This window comes from Colobus angolensis, unplaced genomic scaffold (genome assembly GCF_000951035.1).
Source record: "Colobus angolensis palliatus isolate OR3802 unplaced genomic scaffold, Cang.pa_1.0 Scaffold87, whole genome shotgun sequence".
NCBI classification, from domain to species: domain Eukaryota; kingdom Metazoa; phylum Chordata; class Mammalia; order Primates; family Cercopithecidae; genus Colobus; species Colobus angolensis.
This window is the reverse complement of record NW_012122598.1, coordinates 1,632,481-1,656,780: the sequence shown is the minus strand read 5'-3', so window position 1 is coordinate 1,656,780 and position 24,300 is coordinate 1,632,481. Positions and strand designations below refer to the sequence as shown.

Here is a 24,300-nt window from a genome sequence, read left to right as displayed (position 1 = left end):
TTAGCCAGGATGGTCTCGATCTCCTGACCTCGTGATCCGCCCGTCTCGGCCTCCCAAAGTGCTGGGATTACAGGCTTGAGCCACCGCGCCTGGCATACAAATTCTTAATGTAGGCCGGGCATGGTGGCTCACACCTGTAATCCCAGCACTTTGGGAGGTCGAGGTGGGTGGATCACTTGAGGTCAGGAGTTCGAGTCCAGCCTGGTCAACATGGTGAAACCCTGTCTCTACCAAAAATACAAAAATTAGCCAGGCGTGGTGGCACACGCCTATAATCCCAGCTACTCAGGAGGCTAAGGCAGAACCATTTGAACTCGGGAGGTGGAGCTTGCAGTGAGCCAAGATCGCGCCACTGCACTCCAGCCTGGGCGACAGAGCAAGACTTCATCTCAAAAAAAATAAATAAATAAAAAATAAAAACAAAAATAATTAATGTGTATGTAGCTAACAAAAGAACATCAAAACATATGAAGGAAAAACTGACAGAATTGCAAAGAGACAGATAGATGAATCTGCTCTTATATTAACAGTTGGAGACTTTAACACCCCTCTAATCAGAAATGGACATATCCAGCAGGCAGAAAATCAGTAAGGACATAGTTGACTCAACACCACCATCAATCAACTGGACATAATTAACACCTATAGATTAATTCATCCAACAACAACAACAACAACAGATTATACATTCTTCTTAATTCACATGGAACATTTACCAAGATTGACCACATTTTGGGCCATATAACACACACCTTAACAGGTTTAAAATAAATCACACAATGTCTGCCTTCTAACTGCAATAGAATTAAAATAGAAATCAGTGACAGAAAGATAGCTGGAAAATATGAAAAGACTTAGAGATTAAATAATATACTTCTAATAATATAAGAAGCAAAAAAGAAATCTCCAGAGAAATTAAAAAGTATTTTGAACTAAATGAAAATGCAACTTATAAAAATTTGTGGGATGCAGCAGAAACAGTGATTAGTGGGAAATTGACAGCAGTGAATAAACATACTAGAAAAGAAAAAGATCTAAAATCAATAATCTAAGCTTCCACCTTAGAAAACTAGGAGGAAAAAAGAGCAAATTAAATCCAAAGCAAGCACAAGAAAAGAAATAATAAAAATTAGTGTAAGCCAGGGGTGATGCCTCATGCCTATAATCCCAGCACTTTGGGAGGCTAAAGCAGGAGGACTGCTTGAAGCCGGGAGTTTGAGACCAGCCTGGGCAACATTGCAAGACCATGTCTCTATAAAAAATAAAAAAATTAGCTGGGTGTGGTGGTGCTCAAGAGGCTGAGGCAGGAAGATCATTTGAGCACAAGAGTTACAGTGAGCTAAGATCACACCACTGCACTATAGCCTGGGCAACAAAGTGACACCCTGTCAAATGAATGAATGAACAAAGAAAGAGTGGCCAACATGGTGAAACCCTGTCTCTACTAAATACACACACACACAAAATAGCTGAGTGTGGTGGCACACGCCTGCAATCCCAGCTACTCAGGAGGCCGAGGCAGGGGGATCTCTTGAACCCGGGAGGTACAGGTTGCAGTGAGCCGAGATTGCGCCACTACACTCCAGCCTGGCAACAGAGTGAGACTACGTCTCAAAAAAAAAAAAAAAAAAAGACCTACTATAGACTGGGCATAGTGCCTTATGCCTGTAATCCCAGCACTATGGAAGGTAAAAGTGGGAGGATCGCTTGAGACCAGGAGTTTGAGACCAGCCTGGGGAACATAATGTGACCCTGTCTCTACCAACACCCCCTGCCAAAAAAAGAAAAAATCGACTATAAAGCTACAGTAATAAACACAGTGTGGTACTAGAAAAAGAATGGACACATCAACTACTATATATATATGTATTTTTTGAGATAGAGTCTCACTTTGTCGCCCTGGCTGGAGTGCAGTGGCGAGATCTCAGCTCACTGCAAGCTCTGCCTCCCAGGTTCATGCCATTCTCCTGCCTCAGCCTCCCAAGTAGCTAGAATTACAGGCACCTGCCACCACGCCCAGCTAATTTTTTGTATCTTTAGTAGAGATTGGATTTCACCGTGTTAGCCAGATGGTCTCCATCTCCTGACCTCGTGATCCACCTGCCTCGGCCTCCCAAAGCGCTGGGATTACAGCGCGAACCACCATGCCCGGCCATCAATTACTATATTTATGTGAATAAATAGAGGGCCCAGAAATAGACCCACATAAATATAGTCATTGATCTTTGACAAAGGAGCAAAGGCAACACAATGAAGCAAAGATAATCTTTTCAACAAATGGTGCTGGAACAACTGGATAACCACATGCAAAAAAATGAATCTAGACACATGCTTTATAGCCTTCACAAAACTTAAAATGGATCACAGACCTAAATGTAAAATGCAAAACTATAAAACTTCTAGATGATAATATACGGGAACACCTACACCAGGGGCCACAAAGCAGGCAGTGAGCAGCGCGCAAGTGAGGGAAGCTTCATCTGTATTTACAGCCACTCCCCATCGCTTGCATTACAGCCAGAGCTCTGCCTCCTGTCAGATCAATCGCAGCATTAGATTCTCAAAGGAGTCCCAACCCTACTGTGAACTGTTTATGTGAGGGATCTAGGTTGCACATCCCTTATGAGAATCTAATGCCTGATGATCTGTCACTGTCTCCCATCACTCCCAGATGGGACCATCTAGTTGCAGGAAAACAAGCTCTGGGCTCCCATTGATTCTACATTATGGTGAGCTGTATAATTATTTCACTATTATATTACAATTTAATAATACTATAAATAAAGCACACAATAAATGTAATGGGCTTGAATCCCCTCCATCCCCAGTCCATGAAAAAATGTCTTCCAGGAAACCAGTCCCTGGTGTCAAAAAGGTGGGGGACCACTGACCTAAATGACTATGGTGATGACTTTTTAAATACAATACCAAAGGCATGATCCATGAACTAAGTAATTGATAAGCTGGACTCGGGTAAAATTAGAAACTTCTGCTCTGTGAAAGACAATGTCAAGAGAATGTAAAGACAAGCTACAGAATGGGAAAGAATGTAAAAGTTACACCTGATAAATGACTGTTATGCAAAATACAGAAAGAACTCTTAAAACTGAACAGCAAGAAAATGAACAACCTGATTAAAAAATGGGCAACAGACTTTAGTCAGACACTTCACCAAAGAAAAATACAGATGGCAAAGAAGCATATGCAAAGGTGCTCAACATCATGCCATCAGGGAAATACAAATGACTGTTATTATTATTTTTTTTTTCATTTTTTTATTTTTTTGAGACGGAGTCTCGCTCTGTCACCCAGGCTGGAGTGCAGTGGCACGATCTCGGCTCACTGCAAGCTCCGCCTCCCAGGTTCACGCCATTCTCCTGCCTCAGCCTCCCGAGTAGCTGGGACTACAGGCGCCTGCCACCTCGCCCGGCTAGTTTTGTATTTTTTTTTAGTAGAGACGGGGTTTCACTGTGTTAGCCAGGATGGTCTCGATCTCCTGACCTCGTGATCCGCCCGTCTCGGCCTCCCAAAGTGCTGGGATTACAGGCTTGAGCCACCGCGCCCGGCCAGCTTTCTTTACTCATAATTGCCAAGTCTCAGAAGCAATTAAGATGTCCTTCAGCAGGTGAATGGATAAATTGTGGTACATTCAGACAATGGAATATTACTCAGCACTACAAAGAAATAAGGTATCAAGCTATGAAAAGATAAGGAGGAAACTTAAATGCATATTACTAAATGAAAGAAGCTTAGTATGAAGTGGCCTTATATTGTATGATTCCAACTAAACGACATTCTGAAGACGGCAAAACTACAGAGACAGTAAAAATATCAGTGCTTGCCAGGTGTCAGTGGGAAGTGAGGGATAAACAGGCAGAGCACAAAGGATATTTAGGGCACTGAAATGATTCCGTACGACACTACAATGGTGGATACATGTCATTTTATATGTTGATTGACTGACTGATTTGACAGGAGTTCACTCCGCTGCCCAGGCTGGTATGCAGTAGCACAATCATGGCTCACTGCAGCCTTGACCTCCCGGGCTCAAGCAATCCTCCCACCTCAGCCTCCTGAATAGTTGGGACTACAGGTGAACATTACCACACCTGGCTAATTTTTATTTTTATTTTTTTGTAGGGATAGGGGTCTCACTATGTTGCTTAGGCTGGTCTTGAACTCCTGGACTCCAGCAATCCTCCTGCCTCGGCTTCCCAAAATGTTGAGATTACAGGCATGAGCCACTGTGCCCAGCCTCATTATATATTTGTTAAAACCTACAGAATGTGCAATACCAAGAGTGAATCCTAATATAAAGTATGGACTCGGGTGATAATATGTCAATGTAGGTTCACTGAATGTAACAAATGTACCATTGTGGTTCAGTATGTTGATAGTGGGGGAGGCTAGTATGTGTGAGGACAGGAGGTATATGAGAATCCTCTGCACTTTTCACTCAATTTTGCTGTGAATCTAAAACTGCTCTAACAAAGATAGTTTCTTAATTTAAAAAAAGCAAAGGAAGAGCATAAATGAAAAAAGAAAAGACTGAAGACCACTAAGTAAATGTGAATAGCTTCTTGTATATTCATTCTCATAGGCACTCAGAAAAGAGTCTAAAATTTTAAGCTTGGAGTATCCATTGCTCATTTTTCTAATGTTAAGACAGAAAACCAAAGCATAGCAGAAAGTCCAGCTTCCAAGCAGGAACTGTTGTCTACTTGACAGAGCTTCAATCCAATTATGAACTAGTCACTAACTTTCCATCACCACCTCCCCTTTGTTTCAGAGAGAGTATCCATGACCTTCTGTTCATGCGGTGGAGGAAGAAATTGCTTCCCAGAAAGGCTTAGCCCACTGCATTCTACTAGATAAAGGAAAAACAAAAAGCCACTCCACTCTGACAAGCCGATTACTGTCTATAGAGAAGCAAAATGCCTCCCTTAGGACTATGGGAATAGCCAACAAGGTACAATATGTTTAAACCTTTAACCATGACTCTGCCAAGAGCTGCTACGTATGTGAATACAATCCCCTCATCTGGGCAGTCAAATATGCGTAACTGAAAGTACAAGCCTCCATAAGGCCCTGTCTAGTTATAGCTTCAACTGCATAGAAAGTGGAAGAAGGCTGAAATAAAGTCTCCCCTTTCCACTACTGCAATTATCTAGGTAAAGCCTAGAAGGAAAGAACAGGAAAGACTGAAGAGGGAAAGCTAAAGTGTTGAATATAATGTGATATTTTATAAAATATACACAGACATCTAGACCCTTGAAATTTTTAGAGTAACCACTTTTATTGTTCCCTCACAATACATACAACCTGAGACTAGTCTCCCCCTTAGTCCTAAAAAGTACCTGAAACTGAAGTAAAATGACAAATGTCTGAAGTTATGAACATAATATAATTTTAAAAATCAATGTGCATAGATTGCCACCATGTAAAAAAAAAGATGTTCACTGAAGTGACAGATATCTATAATACTATTTACCCATTCCGGTATTATACAAACTCCAGGTATATACTACAACTGAGATCTTTAAAACTATCTGAACACCTCTTTTCACTTGATTCAAATAACTATGCCAATGAAAGACTTGTTATTGTCAGTGAGCTTGAGAACAGAGACATAAAATGGAGGTAATGAAAGCTTAGCATTAAAATGTAGTCTTCATCTATCCTGTTAAACTGTCATTGTCTCTCTGATAACTTCCCAGAAGCCACGCTTTTAGCTCAGTTCTATAGGCTGCTGCCCTGAACTACTTTTTCTTTGCATTTACTTTTTTATAGGAACTCCTGTCGTCACTCACACACACACGCACACACATGCATGCTCACACGCAACTAACTGTTCTATCAGAGGCACCCAGCAAAATAAACAAATGAGATCTTTGGATACCACGAGTGATCATTTTGGTCAGTTATAACCTTACCTAGTGAGGCATTCTCAGTTCTGAAGCCAAGAACTTGGGTTTGTGGTAAGAGGTGGAAAAGACAAGACTCTAGTCAGGTATTTCCTGCAGCTGAATACACAGTTAATTGCACATGGTTCACAGATATACAATGAATCATTATCAGAATCAAGAAGGAAAATGTGCTGGGTGCAGTGGCTCATGCCTCTAATCCCAGCACTTTGGGAGGCTGAGGCAGGCGGATCACTTGAGGTCAAGAGTTTGAGACCAGCCTGGCCAACATAGTGAAACCCCATCTCTACTGAAAATACAAAAATTAGCTGGGTGTGGTGGTGCACATCTGTAGTCCCAGCTACTTGGGAGGCTGAGGCAAGAGAATCCCTCGAACCTGGGAAGTGGAGGTTGCAGTGAGCCGAGTTTGCGTCACTACGGTCCAGCGTGGGCAACAGAGGGAGACTCCGTCTCAAAAAAAAAAAGAAGGAAAATGTGGCGCGCGCTTGTAATCCCAGCCCTTTCAGAGGCTGAGGTGGGCGGATCACTTGGATCACTTGAAGTCAGGTATTCGAGACCAGCCTGGCTAATATGGTGAAACCCCATCTCTACCAAAAAAATACTAAAACTAGCTGGTTCACACCTGTAGTCTCAGCTACTTGGGAGGCTGAGGCATGACAATTGCCTGAACGTGGGAGGCAGGGGTTGCAGTGAGTGAGCTGAGATCGGACCACTGCACTCCAGCCTGAGTGACAGAGCGATCAAAAAAAAAAAAAAAAAAAAAAAAAAAAAAATATTAAGCAACTGTCCAGTGAAAGATAAAGACAAGATAAAGACATTCAGACAATATATACAAAGAATCCCTTTATTGTAAATATCAACTATTAGATGCTCTGGTCTCTTTTGATCCTCTATGTATACTTCTACAAATACAAATACATATATATATATATATTTGTTTTTTTCGTTTGGACACGAAGTCTTGCTCTGTCACCCAGGCTGGAGTGCAATGGCACGATCTAAGCTCACTGCAACCTCCGCCTCCCAGGTTCAAGTGATTCTCCTGCCTCAGCCTCCTGAGTAACTAAGATTACAGGCAACTGCCACCACCCCCAGCTAATTTTTGTAGTTTTAGTAGAGACAGGTTTCACCATGTTGGCAAGGCTGGTCTCCAACTCCTGACCTTAGGTGATCCGCCCGCCTCGGCCTCCCAAAGTGCTGGGATTTCAGGTGTGAGCCACCCGCGCCTGGCCACTGCTACATATTTTTATCACTTAAATTATTTCACATAAATATTTCCGTGAGTCTACATAGCTAGATATTTTCACTTGCGATGATAAATGAAATCTCCATTGCATTAACACAACACAGTTTCTAAGGGAAAAGGAAAAAGCAGATGTGTAGAGGTGCTATGAAGTCAAATAAAGACAGGATGTGAGACCTGAGTGGAGAACTGTATTATTCAACAGGCAAGATCCTCTATGTAGCCATATGCCAAAAATGTCAGAGAATAAGCAAGTTAGCAATCACTGAGCAGATTATACATCTCACTATAGTGTTGTTGTAATCATACCCTAATTCCACCTTAGTCATATTTCCTCTTACCAATAAGTATGGCAGCCACCAGAACAAAATACCCATCCTTTGTATGTGGGAGCTTATGGGTATAAAACTTAAGGCGAGAAAGAAGAAAATATGGATCAGGAAGTAACCTAGCCTAGAATGCACAAAGATGACACCCACAATGCTTCTCTGGGCCTATTAGTAGAGGATGCTGAAGCCATGATTTTAGGTCCCAGTTTTCTAGTTCTGTCTACGTTTCTGGTTGGTCAAAAATTAATTTTCTTTCCTCTTTAGAATCACGTTCTTGCTGCAAAATGATGGTGGTTTACCTCAGAGTGTAGACACATTTCAGCATCATTACCAGGCAGATAAAAAACATTGTAGATTAAGGCTGAGGCAGTTGCAGAAAGATTTCTTCATTTTCATAAGAATTTACACCTTTTTTTTTTTCCCTCAGGCAGAGCTCAGCTACAGATTTAGCTCTCTCTGGTATGGCAGCTAGATATATAGATCAGTAATAAATAAGACTTAGCTGACTGATTTGGACCATTTACCAAAAAACACTACTTAACTCATTTTCTTCTAGGCTAGATGTGGATACTGATGCGCGTATGGAAAATAACAAGGAAGCAATTTAGCGGAGTGGTTAAGAGTGCTGGTCTGGAGTCTAATCATCTGGGTTTATGTTACAACTCCATCACAAAATACTGAGTAACCCTGTACAAGTTAGTTCTCTGAGCCTTAGTTTTCTCATTGGTAATTCTCCCTCAGAGGTTGCTAGGATTAAATAAAATATCCCTGTAAAGTACTTTGGCACAGTACATGATAAAAACTCAGTGAGCTATAATTATTGTTGCTGTTGCTTCTGTTATATCAATAGAATCAAACAATTTTCATTGTATTTTATTCTCTCCCTTCAAGCTGCATGCTTTCTGGATGGAAAGATCATTTTCCTGTACCTCATATAAACATATTTCCTCTAAATTGTATATGCATGTATGCATACATGACCTGTTAGTATGCACTAATTGATGGTAACCCTGACAATCATGCTAAGAACTTTCCCTAGGCTAATGTTCACTTTACCACAGAGTCAGTTCAGTCTGACAGGTTAGGAAAGTAGTACTGACCCAAGACTGGGAGATTCTCATATTTAGTCAAATCGAGAGGGTAAAGAGACAATATCTCTATGAAAAAGATCCTACTCCCTACCAACGAGCTAGAATTCTAAGCAGACAGGAACCATGAGTCCTAGAACTAAATAAATCAGTATTTCCCTTCCCCCATATTTTATCAATCTAAATTTTCCAGAGTAGTGAAAGGAGGAAATGGTTCTTTCTTTCTATATTAAGTTGGTTCCAGTGTTTATTTGGGCTATTCTTAACATTTACACTCCTCAAGTAGCTTCTTTTTTTTATTTTTATTTTTATTTTTTGGTAGAGTCAGGGTCTTGCTTTGTTGCCCAAGCTGATCTCAAACCCCTGGCTTTAAGCAATCCTCCTGCCTTGGCCTCCCAAGGTGCTGGGATTACAGGTATGAGCTTCTAGTAAAAGAAGCTGAGATAGCCCAAAATAAAATGCAAAAGTAAATCTGCTTATCTTGCATATCCTCATAAACGTCAATATCTCCTTTGCTCAGGGACCATTTTACCTAAGCCAGTCCACATCTGTGATCCCCTAACCCCAAATAAAAACATTCATTTCTTTCTGTAGCCAATATCACAGTTGTCATTAAACCAATTCATACTAAAGTGTGAATGACAACCCCCATAGAGTTCTCCATAGTTTTGCAAGTACTTAGTAATTTACATGAATCTTTAATTAGTATAGAAGTACAAGAGTTTATTTCTGGATGAGGAATCTTTGCACTAATCTTCTTCAATCATATATAAGACTGCTCATGGGAAGAAGGAAGAGAATGAGACTTTATTGTCCTCAACCTATTCAACAGAAAAGAGATGAAATGCTCTACTTCCTTTTGCTTTTGCTCAACCCTAATACCTTGATTCCCCAGATACAGCCCATTCAGTGTTCATCTTGTCCTTACTCCTAACACCTAGAACTAATAAAACTGTCACTAGGCAAGCTAATTCCTATAACATCAGAGAGACTCCCAGCAAAGAAGAAGAAAGGTTGGCCACCTAAATCTCCCTGGATAAATGCCTGGAGTTTTAGATAGAACTTGGAGCTGTGGAGCCTCCCACGTCTTTCCCTCCCCCTTTTTTCCAACAATTTCCAATCACATGCTTATTCTACTCACAACTCTAAAAAATTAGAGGGCTATATGATTCCTACTACACAACATTCTAGAAAAAGTGAAACTACGAGACAGTAAAAAGATCAGTGGTTACTGGAGGTTCAGGAGGGTGGGATGAATAGGTGGAGCACAAGAGATTTTTATGGCAGTGAGACTATTCCATATGGTATTGTTATAGCAGACACATATTATTATACTTTTGTGAAACCCCACAGAATGTATAGGCAGTGAACACTAATGAAAACTATGGCCTTCAGTTAATAATAATGTATTAATGTTTGGTTCAACAATTCTAACAAATATAGCACACGCATGCAAGATGTTAACAACAAAGGAAATTGTGAGTAGGGGGTGGAGTAAGAAGGTAAATGGGAACTCTCTGTACTCCCCACTCAATTTTTCCATACGCTTACCACTGCTCTAAAAAATAAAATCTATTCATTTTTTTAAATAGAGGAAACACTGGTGAATAATCCCCACCAGGTACAAAGGCTAATAAGAGCCAAGATAAGCTGTATAAAAACGACATAAAAATGTAAAAAATTAGACTATAGGGCTTGATCTCAAACAGTAACTAAAGGACAGTAACTAAAGACGGGAAAGAAGCTTGAGGAAGTGAAGGAAAGAAAGATAACCTCATAGTGGCATTTTATAGTGACTGGTGTGCAAACAACTAAAAACAAATTTATTTCCCTCAGAGAAAGAGAACAGAAGCCAAGACACTTATAAGGCACACTGAGTTTCTCAGCAGAAAAATCACCACCATTAAGCCTCTGGCATACTTACGAGTATCACCCTGATGCCTCTCCCTGTGGCTAAGGAATCAGAGCTTGTCATTGTAACCAAGTCAGCAACCTGTGCTGGTGCCAATCTTTATAGTGGATTGAGCTATTTTTCAGGAAAAGCAAGGGATAATTGCCCAGTATCAAAAGAAGATCTGACCCTTGGGAGGAGAAAGGAGGTGTTCCTTTTGCCACAGGATGATTCTCTCTGGAATAACATAAATGGCTCTTTGAGAGACCATGTCTTTGATAAGCAGCGGTGCAACTCTGACAGCCAATCTGCTGAATGTCGAACAGAGCACTCAGCTTTCTACAATGACTCAAAGGATACGGCAAGGCTGCAGATTTATTCTGCTGACTTTCCCTGCACAGCCACTCAAGTTTTTCAAAGGCAAAAAGGAAGAACTCTTTCCTTTCAATCCAGGGAATTGCAAATTCCACTGGGATTTAAAGACAGAGCTATGTTTGCTCAAAATCTGACATCACAGATGTGAACAACAAGATTTAAAAGCTTGGAATGATGGCTGGCAATTTTAGTAGTTAGAGCAGAAGTTGGTTCGGCACTTCAATCTGCCAGCAGAATCAGCAGTCACACAGGGCACATGGTGTGCCAGACTGGGAATGAGCTAATTTCACAAAATTCATTCTCATTCTCTTTGTACTTTCACATGACAATTGCAAACAGTCCACATTCTTACCAAAGCACAAATACAAAGGTAGCATATTTCACTGCACAAAGAAATTTTGAAGTAAAAACACAAAGGCACTGTTACAAAGAGATAAACCTCAAAGCTTCCATCTTTTCTCCATGATGATTTCCTTCTTGAAATCCTATCCTTAACATGATAATTTTGTGACACAAAACTTTAAAAAGCAACATCTCCCCACAATAAACTATTAAAACTATTTCTTCTTCACAATTTGTATGTCAATTCTGCGAGATGAGATTTTGAAACAGAAAACCATTCTACGCATTCTACCTCAAAAGTAACATCCATGTACTATGATTTAAAGGACAAGCTCTCTGTGGTTAAATAGATTCAACCCCCAACAGACAAAAGAAAACTAGGCTTGACAGTTAAGATACCCAATTTCTGTTTAAAATATGTGTTGTTATCTTATGATAAGCAAACAAAGAAAAAAACCCTCAAATTTAGGGGCGATGAGTTCTATTGTGATTTTAAAAAACATGTACTAGTGTACTAAGTACACTAGTACAATAGGTACTGAAGCAAAGGGATTAGTAATAGCAAAACAGCACAGAAAATTATAAGTGGAAAATCAGAATAACATTTTCCCCAAACAAAATACATAACCTTTTCACAAAAATTAATGGAAAGAGGACAAAAATAAAGATGTTTTGTTTTATAAATAATATTGGCAAACACTATACTTTATGTGTTTTTAGACATAACCAAAGGCCTGACATTTAACCAAACATCAACTTGCACTGTAACTCTTTCAGAAAGGTTTATCATTTGGTTATAAAGATGCTATTAAGATCAAAATCTCAGTATGACTGAACTCCAGGGCATGGAGCTTTTCTTAAAATATTACAACGTCCACTTTAAAAGGGACTTTGTGCCAGGTGTGGTTGCTAATGACTGTAATCCCAAGCACTTGGGAGCCTCGGGTGAGAGGGCTGCTTTAGGCTGGGAGTTCGAGACCAGCCTGGGCAGCACAGCAAGACACTGTCTCTAAAAATAAAAACATAAAATTAGCCAAGCATGGTGGTGTGCACCTGTAGTCCCAGCTACTCAGGAGGCTGAAGCGGGAGGGCTGCCTGAGCCCAGGAGTTCAAGGCTTCAGTGAGTTATGATTGCATCATTGTATTCCAGCCTGGGTGACAGAACAAGACCCTATCTCTAAAAAAAAATAAAAGTGGCATTGTGTTTAAGTCACTGGCACATAGTTAAAAAGCTTAAGTTTGCCCAGTCACGACTCTGAGCAGAATGTTGAAATTCTTTTTCTCTTCAGAAAAAATCTTCCAGAGAGCATCTCTTGTACGTTGTTCATAATGTACAATTTATTGGCATTTCTTTTCCTTTCTAAATGGCCAGGAGGGAAGAAGAGCTCCACAGCCACTGTATGTGGTTAGTAATGGCGCTTTTACTTGTCATTGTACAAAGCCTGTTAAATATTTACAACACAGACAGCAATATCTAGTCCTAAACACCCAGTTGTGAGTTTGAATTTTTTTAAAAATAAATCTACGACAAGTTTTCCCCAGCAAAATGCCAGACGACTTTACTAACAGCTTCAAGAGACCCAGCGGGTCCAGAGGAGCAGTTATAGGCCATCTGGTGATTACTTATTATTATTTATACAGCACAGCACTGTAGATGTACACACAGATGTGTTATGAATCCACATACAGAGAGGCCCTAACAAGGGCTGCAGACAGAATGTGACTGCTGAGCAAGTCAATCTGCATTAGAGAAATAGGCTAACCAGAGAGAGGGAGTACGCCGGCTGCTTTTTAACCTGCTGCATTCGCTGGAAGACTATTTGATAAAAGAATGAAGAATTCTATATAATGACAGTATCTTGTAAGTCAACAACCTAGCTATATGCTATATGTAGTTTTGCCAGAGTGGCAAAAGAAGGATCAATGAAAGACAGACTTTAAGATTTAGAAGGCACTTCGTAAACTCAGCAGTTTGCAAAAGAAGGGAGTAGGAAAGAGGCCTTTTAACTTAGGAAGAGCTGAGATGCAAAGACAGGATTTTATTTTTTTTCTAACAGGAATGCTCTGAAAACAGTTTCTGGGTTCCCGTTTCAAATATTAAGTTATATCTAAGGAAAACAAGAGTGAATAACTGAAAAATATCACCCTAATTTCCTGGATGTAGTACCAATTAGATTCATACAGCCTTTTTTGGGAGGGGCAGATCAGAACAAGGATGCTTTTAATCTACTGTGCTCTAGCAACATACATATATTTGTTTAAATATAACATGAAAAACAAAAATAACCAACTACATGTTTCTAAGGGCAAGTATCAAGAGTATCAGATCCGACATTAAAAAACTTGAGTTTGGCCGGGCGCGGTGGCTCAAGCCTGTAATCCCAGCACTTTGGGAGGCCGAGACGGGCGGATCACGAGGTCAGGAGATCGAGACCATCCTGGCTGACATGGTGAAACCCCGTCTCTACTAAAAAATACAAAAAAAATCTAGCCGGGCGAGGTGGCGGGCGCCTGTAGTCCCAGCTACTCGGGAGGCTGAGGCAGGAGAATGGTGTAAACCCAGGAGGCGGAGCTCGCAGTGAGCTAAGATCTGGCCACTGCACCCCAGCCTGGGCGACAGAGCAAGACTCCGTCTCAAAACAACAACAACAACAACAACAACAACAAAAAACAAACAAAACTTGAGTTTAATTCCTGCTCTTAACAACTCTACATTTTAAAAATTCCAGTCCCAGGCCAAGTGTGGTGGCTCACGCCTGTAATCCCAGCACTTTGGGAGGCTGAGGCGGGCGGATCACCTGAGGTCAGGAGTTCGAGACTAGCCTGGTCAACATGACGACACCCCATTTCTACTAAAAAATACAAAAATTAGTCATGTATGGTGGTGGGCGCTTGTAGTCCCAGCTACTGGGGAGACTGAGGCAGGTGCTTGTAGTCCCAGCTACTGGGGAGACTGAGGCAGGAGAATCACTTGAATCCGGGAGGCGGAGGCTGCAGTGAGCCAAGATCGCACCACTGCACTCCAGCTTGGATGACAGAATGAGACTCTGTCTCAAAAAAAAAAAAAGAAAAAAAATCCCAGTCCCAATTTTGTCTATATGATACATAAGAGTGGCCTACTTCCACCACAGGTTAGTGCAGCATCCACAGAGTGTACTGAAAGTTATTGCAAAGTCAACATATTACAAAAAATAAGGTTAGCATTTGGCCTAATTTGTGTATAATGCCATGTATTTTCAGCTGCCTGACAGCATGCAGGCACTCTTACCAGATGGGAACTAGATGAATTATTGAATGAAATATGAATTATTAAATAAAAAATAGAATTTTCAAAAACTCTTGGCAGATGGTAGGGAAAAAAGGCTTATTTGTTTGCCTGAAATTGCCTTCACCTGTCGAAACATGTAAACATAGCATATACTACCACAAATGGCATTTACCTACCAGAGCCATTGCTTCCCCTTGTAATTCTCCAATTCAAGATGCTTCCCTAACATAAAGAATTAGTAATCACCACCAACTCATTCTTTCCTGCTTTTCTTTTGTGCTTATGCCAGATAATAGGGCAACTTGCCAAAGGGACAGAATTAAAGATCCAGAGTCCCACAGTACCAGTATGGCCCATTTAATGGGAGGGCTGGGATAACAGGAATAATCTCTATAGATTTGTGTTATATAGGCAATAAAACATATACCTTTGCGGCATGCCAGCATTTAACCAATCATAGGAGCTATTTGTTGCCTCATATATTACAGAGCAATAGAGATTTAAGAGATAATGTTCATGGAGGCAGAGGATACGAAGCAATAAACAGCTTTGGAGGTTGGTTAAATGCCAAGTGAAGCCAGGACTACAACACCATAAACATTATTTCTATTATATGACAAGATAAGGAGGTACAAGAAGCTGCCCTCAATCCCATCACAACTAGGGCTCCATCACTATTCTTGGCCTTAGAAAGGAAAAGCAGGCCCCAGAGGTCTATGAGTTAGTTATATGTTTTGTATCTCAGTCAGAAAGATATGAAGATAATTTCAACCTGTACCTAAATGTCCTCTGGGAGAAGAGAAGAAGATCTGATAGTAGATCTCTTCAGGCAAAAAAAGCGTAATAGCCCCTCAGGGTCACACTGGACAGAGAAATAATCAAAGGATTTTTTTCCTTAAAAGGACAAAGGTGGGCCGGGTATGGTGGCTCACGACTGAAATCCCAGCACTTTGGGAGACCAAGAGGGGTAGATCACCTGTGGTCAGGAGTTTGAGACCAGCCTGACCAACATGGCGAAACTCTGCCTCTACTAAAAATACAAAAAAATTAGCTGGGAGAGTTAGTGCGCACCTGTAATCCCAGCTACTTGGGAGGCTAAGGCAGGAGAATCACTTGAACCCAGGAGGTGGAGGTTGCAGTGAGCCAAGATCACACCACTGTACTCCAGCCTGGGCGATAAGAGCGAAACTTCGTCTCAGAAAAACAAAACAAAACAAAAAAAGGACAGAGGTGATACAGAATAGATATGACAGAAACCTTTCTCACTGGCTAAGAACAGGATGATACTAACTCTCCATGAGTAGTATCTTCTCAGAGGAAATGTGTTCCTGTTTTTAAGGAAATTGACATTCTAATAAGCTGATATGACCATCTTCTGTTCAAACACTTGATTATGGTAACCAGAAAGACTACTTAAATCTGCATAATTTATACTGCAAACCTGTGTCATATGCCTGAGAGGGAGGCATAGGAATATGGAATTTGTTGATCCCAGTAATAAAAAACTGGGCAAAAACATCCAAAAGGTAAGTTATCTAACTGCATACGCATGAAATAACATCTAAAATTCAAGATTACTGACAGAGACATGGTATCTATTCCTGCTTCCACATACAATGGAACAACTTTATAATCCATATTCCAGTAAAAGTGTCCTCCAAAAGTATTAAAAACTTGTAAGACTTCCTATTAATAGATTCAGTACCAAACTATATTTCTATTATTTTAACAACACGAAGCTGTTTTACAGTCACAATGTCTTTAAATAGATGCTAACTTATAAACATTTCAAAAACCCACACAACTCAAATTCAACCAGTCCTCTGCCAAGAGGGTATCTGGGGCACTGTTGCCTTAACAACACTAACCCCATTCTCAGGAGGCAGCTCTATTAACTACTCCTGCTACCACATTCCACAGAGAGGCATTAGCAGGGATATTGCTTTCCCTGAGTTCCTCTTCATGAGGTTGATGAGGCCTCAAGAGAAACAAAAAAAATCTCAACAGGAGAATAGAAATAACAGGGCTAAAAAACCCTATCACCTGTCTTTTCTGATAAGAATGCAGACAGCACAATCTTCAGCAGCGTTTTTTTTTTTAAGTACATGCAGCATATTTAGAACTCAGCTGTGTCACATCAGACTTACTGTTGGGAAGTGGATCATGAACAGAATCCAAAAATAACAGCCATTAAAGACCTAGCAACCAAAACATGTTTACGTATCCATTGAAAGCCTAGTGGTTTTGATTATATAGTGGAGAGCATAATCCACTAGTCTATTTTAGGTGAATTTTCCTTTCACCTTCCCTTAATATTAAGGCACAGGACAATTTCTGAGTTTAGGAATGCACAGGGTAAAGTCTGGTGAAGGAGCAGATACTGACATAATATAAGGTTCCTATAGTTTTGTTTGTTTTTTAAGAAATAGTGGCTGGGCGTGGTGGCTCACACCTGTAATCCTAGCACTTTGAGAGGCTCAGGTGGGCAGATCAGGAGGTCAAGAGACCGAGACCATCCTGGCTAACACGGTGGAACCCTGTCTCTACTAAAAATACAAAAAATTAGCCGAGCATGGTGGCGGGGGCCTGTAGTCCCAGCTACTCGGGAGGCTGACGCAGAAGAATGGCGTGAATCCAGGAGGCAGAGCTTGCAGTGAGCCGAGATCGCAACACGGCACTCCAGTCTGGGCGATAGAGCAAGGCTCTGTCTCAAAAAAATAAAATAAAATAAAAAATAGAAAACAAGAAATAGTATCCTGAGTTATAACTGTTTTCATTCCTACTTCCTCTACCCGGTAAAAGCCACTGCTTTTTGAGACTTCTATGGTAGCAGGTTCTAAACTATGTCTTGCAAAAATTACCATGGTTCTTATTACCCATTCTGGGATTTACATAGCCTTTTTGTTATTATATCATTTCTGGAAGAAAGAACTTGAATCTATGACAAATGGATTATAAATAGCTTGAAAGGCTCAAGGTGGCTCCAGAATGAAACCATTCTCAAGGGATATTAAGGAGTTGGATGACAGGCCAAGGGTAGTTCACTTTACCAAATTTATCTTGTCTGCCAGATTTTCACTATTTCATATAACATAAAGCAATCACAGTAAATCTTGTAGAGATTCCAATCTAGAGTTATTTATTACCAGATAGTCGGAGAAACTTGGAAGAGACTAAATATAATTGAAGAACTATAATCTCACCTGACCATAAAGTTTTGACATGCAAAGGAGGTAAAGGGATGAATCATGCTACCTTCAAAGCCTTAAGTTGTACCTTTGTATCCTTTGTCAATGAAATAAGTATCTTGAATCCAAAAGAAAAAGGTAGCAATGTTCCACACTCACCTTCCTATTTAGAACCTAACCCAGAGGTTATAATGAATCCTAATCACCAAAATACCAACAAATAATTCAGAAACATGAGAGAGAAGTAGGGGAAGGAAATGGTTTATGGTAAGTGGAACGCAACTTTACAAGAAGGAACCAAAGTCAAAAGTCCCTATTTTCCTAACTCCAGTCCAAAACACAGCAAAACAAAAACAAATTTCACAAATCTGTGACATTTCACAAATTTCAGTGGATACTACTATTTTCTGATGAGACAGCTTGAAGAGGTGTTATTTATATCTTTCTTCCTCAGAGAGCTTAAGAGAAGCTTTTCTTGTATATTCCTTATTTTTATCATCTATTTTTACTTCTTTGTGAAGTCCTTGTCTGGGTGGTTTAAGCATATAACATATAAGAGGAGTTCAGGAGTAGCTTAAACAATAAGTGAAGAAAAATAATGGTAAGTATTAGAAAAATAAATCTTTTCACCAAAAATGCCTATTTTTCAACTAAAAGCAAGAAGTAAAAAAGGGATGAGGGCCGGGCACAGTGGCTCACGCCCATAATCCCAGCACTTTGGGAGGCCGAGGCAGGTGGATCACGAGGTCAGGAGATCGAGACCATCCTGGCTAACATGGTGAAACCCCGTCTCTACTAAAAATGCAAAAAATTAGCTGGGCGTGGCGGCGGGCATCTGTAGTCCCAGCTACTTAGGAGGCTGAGGCAGGAGAATGGTGTGAACCCGGGAGGCGGAGCTTGCAGTAAGCCGAGATCACGCCACTGTACTCCAGCCTGGGTGACAGAGCGAGACTCCGTCTCAAAAAAAAAAAAAAGGGATGAGGTGTTGGTCATAAGCATCATAGTAAATAGTATTATCTAATTCACATGTAAAAGTTTGGAGAGATCATTTTTTAATTTATTTGAGACAGTGTCTCGCTCTGCTGCCCAGGCTGGAGTGCAGTGGCATGATCATGGCCCACTGTAGCCTCAAACACCTGGACTCAAGTGATCCTCCTGCATCAGCCTCCCAAGTAGTTGGGATTACAGGTGTGTGCCACCATGCTGGTTAATTTTTATTTTTATTTTTTTTTTGTAGAGACAGGGTCTCGCTATATTGTTCAGGCTGGTCTCAAACGCCTGAGCTGAAACGATCACCCTGCCTTGGACTCTGAAAGTGCTGGGATTACAGGAATGAGCCACACCAGCCTAGGAGAGATTATTTTTAGAAATGTATTTCAATAAAGCTGTCTGAAAAGTGAAACAAATGTATTCTATTTTCCCAACTGGCTTTTACTTCAAATATTTATATACATCCATATATAGATGGATATATATATTAAAGAAATCACATGGGGAAACATGTAGTAAATAATAAAGTTGAAAACTTTGACATGAAAGGAAATACACCCTAGGATGCCAAATACTGCAGAATACAATGCCTTTGTTGGTCTTTTTTGAAAATTTTAGCATTTACTGGAATTTGGAATCTTCCTTCTGTTCATTCCTTGTCACCACCCCCATTTTATCTACCTCTCAAATTCATAGGAATCTCTGAAGTTGAGCTCTTCTTTTTGTCCATATTTACAATGTTTAATATAATTACTCTGTAATCTCACATACCAGCAGTAAGTGTCAGTGGACAGTCACATGACATATTCCTAAGTGAACAGAAACTCAACCCTTTGAGTTCTATAAAGCGAATTAATGAAGGCAAATAAAACTTCCTTTGTATTACTTTCTTCATACTTTGTGGAACATGGCAATAGGGGAAGGTCTAGGAAGAAGAGTTAAGAAGATGCAAAATGAAAAAAAAGCAATTTCAACAAAAGTACTTTATTAAAAAAGCATATGATGAAAAATAACATACAATATACACATATGAATATAATTACGTGAGAGCTGACATACGGAACAATGCATTTATGGCATTAGACAGAGAAAATGTTTATATAATGCTGTGAGATCTCAAGTTCTATATTGGATTTGTCTTTTCTAGATAGATATCTGCCATAGCTGCTAACAATGATTTTCTGGATCAACAGTCAAAAGAAACATTTTTTTTTCCTTATTTAAAAAAATCCAAATAGATTCTGGCAAATTGGGGTTCACAATGAGTGGGTACATTATTAGCTGCCTCTCCAAATATGTTAAGCAGACTTTTATATCCATGTAGGTTGAAGAGAAAACCTTTTTTTTTTTTTTTTTTTTTGAGTTTCACTCTTGTCACCCAGGCTGGAGTGCAGTGGCACAATTTCGGCTCACCAGAACCTCCGCCTCTCGGGCTCAAGCCATTCTCCTGTCTCAGCCTCCTGAGTGGCTGGGATTACAGGTATGCACCATCACACCCAGCTAATTTTGTATTTTTAGTAGAGATGGGGTTTTAGTCAGGCTGGTCACAAACTCCTGACAGCAGGTGATCTGCCCATCTCGGCCTCCCAAAGTGCTGGGATTACAGGCGTGAGCCACCGCGCCTGGCATGAAGAGAAAACATTTCTAAACCTGCTTTGTATTTAGATGGACAGCTTTAGAAAAGAGGAGAGAGCAACATGTATTCTTCCACACTGTGTGGTGGGAAACAAACACCAGTAGAATAACAATATGGGAGGGAGCAAGGCAGATTTCATTACGGTAGAGTGCCTACACTTCCTCATAACTTGGATTTACACACTGCAAATCCTCTGATCTGATTACCTCCAGTGATCACGTAAAATACCGGCTTTAAACTCTTTGCCTTAGTGATAAAACAGCCACTTTGATTCACAACGAGACATTCACAATAAAGTATATTGTAAACGTACCTGTCCACAGCCCGGGGCATTGCACACAAACGGTCTGTCGTCTCCCATATTTCATATAGCAAAGCGGAGCTGAGGAGGGGGAGGTGGGGGAAAAAGTTATGTTAAATATGCTGGAGCAAAAAAAAAAGTGCTTCAAAAATATCAACCCCAGAAACAGGTGTTCCACAAATGCATCTATCAAAGTTGTAAACACAGGCTACTTTGGGGAGACCCATTAGACAGGTGGCATATGATCTACTGTGTCTCAATTGAAACTTTTAATTAGAAAGATTGAGATCTAAATAGTCAAGGAGTTTCAAACCTTTGCTAGATTTTCCCTCTTTCTACTACAGTATATAACACACTCCTCCAACCTGCTGAATTACAACTAGTGCAGTTCCTTATGTCAATAAATTCACTGAACGCTCGATGCGGAAGCCATATTTCTGAAATAGAGAAGACCAAAATTTGTCATTTAATTAATTAAGGGATTATAGGAGGGGTGCTCCATTTTACAGGGCCATAATCTGGCTCCCTGGTGTATAAACTATGAGACTGTTGGCAAGGGCTGTTTATCCCATATTATTGCCAAAGAAAACAAAGCACCCATCCTATTGGGATACATGGGAAATGGTTTTCATTAATAAAAAAATAAAAATAAAAACCAGGAGCCTCCTCCTCCCCCCACCAATCGTCTGTGGCAAATGGAGAAATATCGATGCCCTTCCCCCCTCTGATTCTATTTACGGCTAGGTTTTTAAAAGCAGCAATAAAACAAATGTCGACTCTTTGGGGGTTTACTGGGAGAATATGTTCCGGCTGTTTGTGCTGCTCTCGACCAGTGTTCTTGGGCTGCTCTGTTGCAGCCAACAGATGTGTGCTGCTGCAGGGGATAAAAGAAATGGCACTAAAAGGCATCACCATCTATCCCTTCTATTCCTCTGAAGACTTTAACAGGGTTTATACTGGTTTTTAAATTATTGAAGCTAAACTCTCAAAGTGCTTATTGAAATTCTTTGTTGAAGAACAGTAATTCCAATCTGAATATGTGGGAGAAATTTCTCATATTCCAACTAGGAATAAAAATAGAAGTGGAGATGGATAAAGATTAGAAATGCAAATCATAGTAAAAACAATTCCTAAAAGATAAACAGTATTTTGGAAGGTGGAAGAGAAAAATGAAGTGGGGGGTAAAAGTAGTCTTATAAACTCCTAAAGGATATTTTCAAACATCCTTCCATAAAAGAGAAAGGTATACAAAAGAATATGAACAAGGGAAGATGAGAGAGGAACTACAATTTGAATATGCCTGCAAATGACTTCAGAACTGTAACCAAATTTCAAATTTTTATCTTGGAAATAAACTGAAATGTTAGGACAATCTGTCAGGCTCGCATTGAAATAAAATGTTAATGTGCTAGACTGAATCTGGTAATCAGAAAACCATGCTTAAAACACAGAGGGTAGCTAGGTAACATATCTGCTACTCTCTTAGGACTCACTCTGGGGTTAGAAACCAGTATTTCTAGTATCCAATCAGTAATTCCACAACTAATCAGTGTTTAAAATTGTGGGGTGCCCCATAAAATAGAAGGGGTTTCTTGGTCATCTTTCAGTGTGATAGAAACACGCTAACTAGGAAGGAAAGTGATGCTACAGCACTGCTGTAATGGAACAGAGCCTGTACATACATACATGTACACAGATTTATATCACATTTAGCCAGGATAAATTGCTTCAATAAATTCTGTTCCTAGGAGAGGCCAGCTCAAGCTGATGATTGGGTACTGGGAAATGAGAGCTTCATTCTTCTTCACACAGCCCCAGGATGAGGGGGGTTTTCTGGTTGGTTGGTTGGTTTTAAATACATGATGATTTTTTAGCACTTTCGGGAACTACAACATGATACAAAATAAGAGTAAACAAAAGTAAATAAAAGCAATGACCAAGGCCATTAAGGCTGAAAACTCAGAGCACGTCTAGAAAGCAATTTATTTCCGGAAAAATTCGTAACTCCTGTGCTAGAGATAATTTCACTGAATGTCCCAGAATCTGCTTCCCTAATATAATCACAAAATGAGAATTTTATTTCAACAAGGTCCTCTAATATATTTTCAACCAGGAAGTAAACTACAAGGGCTAGAGCAGACATAACACAAGGATCAGGCAGGATTCCTTACTTTTATCTTGGTTCTGTTATTTGATGCTAAATTTTCTCATTTTTCTACCTATTTAGAGGAGGGAAAGAGTTCTGGCTGAGAAGTGGGACAGTATTGGCATAGGAAGTGGTGAAATAAATTGTGGAATGGCTTCCCTCAAACCACAAAATTCAAAATGTAACTTCGCTTTGCACAATCACATCACAATATATGGCTTCCCAATTTTATTTAGTGGTACACTTACTAGAAAAGAGAGATGAAAAATCATTACTTTCTGAAAGAAAAAAAGCAAAAACAAAAAAATTGGGGGGAAAAAAGCATTAAAATCTAACAGAAGTATTTTCATTGTTCTTAAATATTCAATTGACAGCCACTAACTAGGATTTCCTGCTTCCTTCTAAATTTGCTGGCCTTTGTTTTACCATTTTTACCAAAGGAAGATCACAATGAGAGGAAGAAGCCTCTCTTCTTAAACACTCACAATTATTCTTAAATCATTCCCTCAATCTCTTGCCTCTTGTCGTTTCCATTATTCTTGTTTAAAAATTTTTTCACTGTACAGTGATTTTAAAAATTTAAGTATTTAACAAAAATAAGAATGATCTGTCTCCCCATTAAAAAAAAAAAATCCAGCTAACATCTTTTTTTAAAAAAATTTCTCCTTCACTCCTAGTCTGCTGCATCAATTGCTACATATAAAAAACGTCATTTTGCTGATTTCAATCTAACACTTAAAACAAATCTTTAATTATCAGTGAGGTCTCACTGATGCCATCTCAAAAACAAAAAGCAACACATTTCTGTAGTGTAAACAGACGGAGACATAAAGTGAAATCTTGAAAAATAATACTGCCACTCACTAGAATTTAACTCACAGCTCATTTATAACTATTCTGCTTGACAAGCAGATCATGCGTCTGGGCATGGCACTCACAGTGTGTCATCTCCTTCCCAATCTATTCTTCAGGATGAAACATAAGCATTTTATAGGACTAAACAATAAATGACAGAAGAGGGATACACACATTAAGAAGCACTGACAAGGGGAAGTGGGCTGCTTTCAGCAAAGATCTTAGAACAGGGAAGACAAAAAAGCATAAAAAAACTGTCCTAGAGGCCAACATCTGCAGAAAAGGCTCAGGTACTCAGTCACCAGAATTTTTTAAATGATTAAAAAAATTAATATTTACTCAAAAGAGAAAGTTATGTAAATGCTGGGAGAGAACTGAAGAAAACCCAAGGTTTAGAGAATGATTTTTAGTAACTGAGATAATTTCATAAAACCTATGTTAGTTTTGTTAGAGACAGAGGTAGATCCTAAAATGGTCATTGTGCAATAAAACAGATTTATGTATATCTAGATGTATGTCTATATCTATATATTTTAATCTACTAAGTATAGAGTCTGTCACTGAAGACTACAAAGTAAATTCTCTAAACCTGGTGTGATATTACCATTACAATATAATTTAATAAGAAAAAAGAGGCCCGGCGCGGTGGCTCAAGCCTGTAATCCCAGCACTTTGGGAGGCCGAGACGGGCGGATTACGAGGTCAGGAGATCGAGACCATCCTG

At 39.7% G+C, this 24,300-nt stretch overlaps 1 protein-coding gene across 4 annotated transcripts in view; it reads right to left on the bottom strand.

Moving 5' to 3' along the window:
• ATF7 (activating transcription factor 7) overlaps window positions 1–24,300 on the bottom strand; it is a 155,707-nt gene that overhangs the window by 102,142 nt on the left and 29,265 nt on the right. For all 4 annotated transcript variants that reach the window (XR_001000501.1, XM_011930496.1, XM_011930497.1 and 1 more), the window contains one exon: window positions 20,588–20,656. Coding sequence is in view for 3 of the 4 variants with exons in the window: in XM_011930496.1 (XP_011785886.1) it covers window positions 20,588–20,635 (48 nt within the window). In the remaining variant the exon portion in view is untranslated. The remainder of the gene's footprint in view (window positions 1–20,587; window positions 20,657–24,300) is intronic.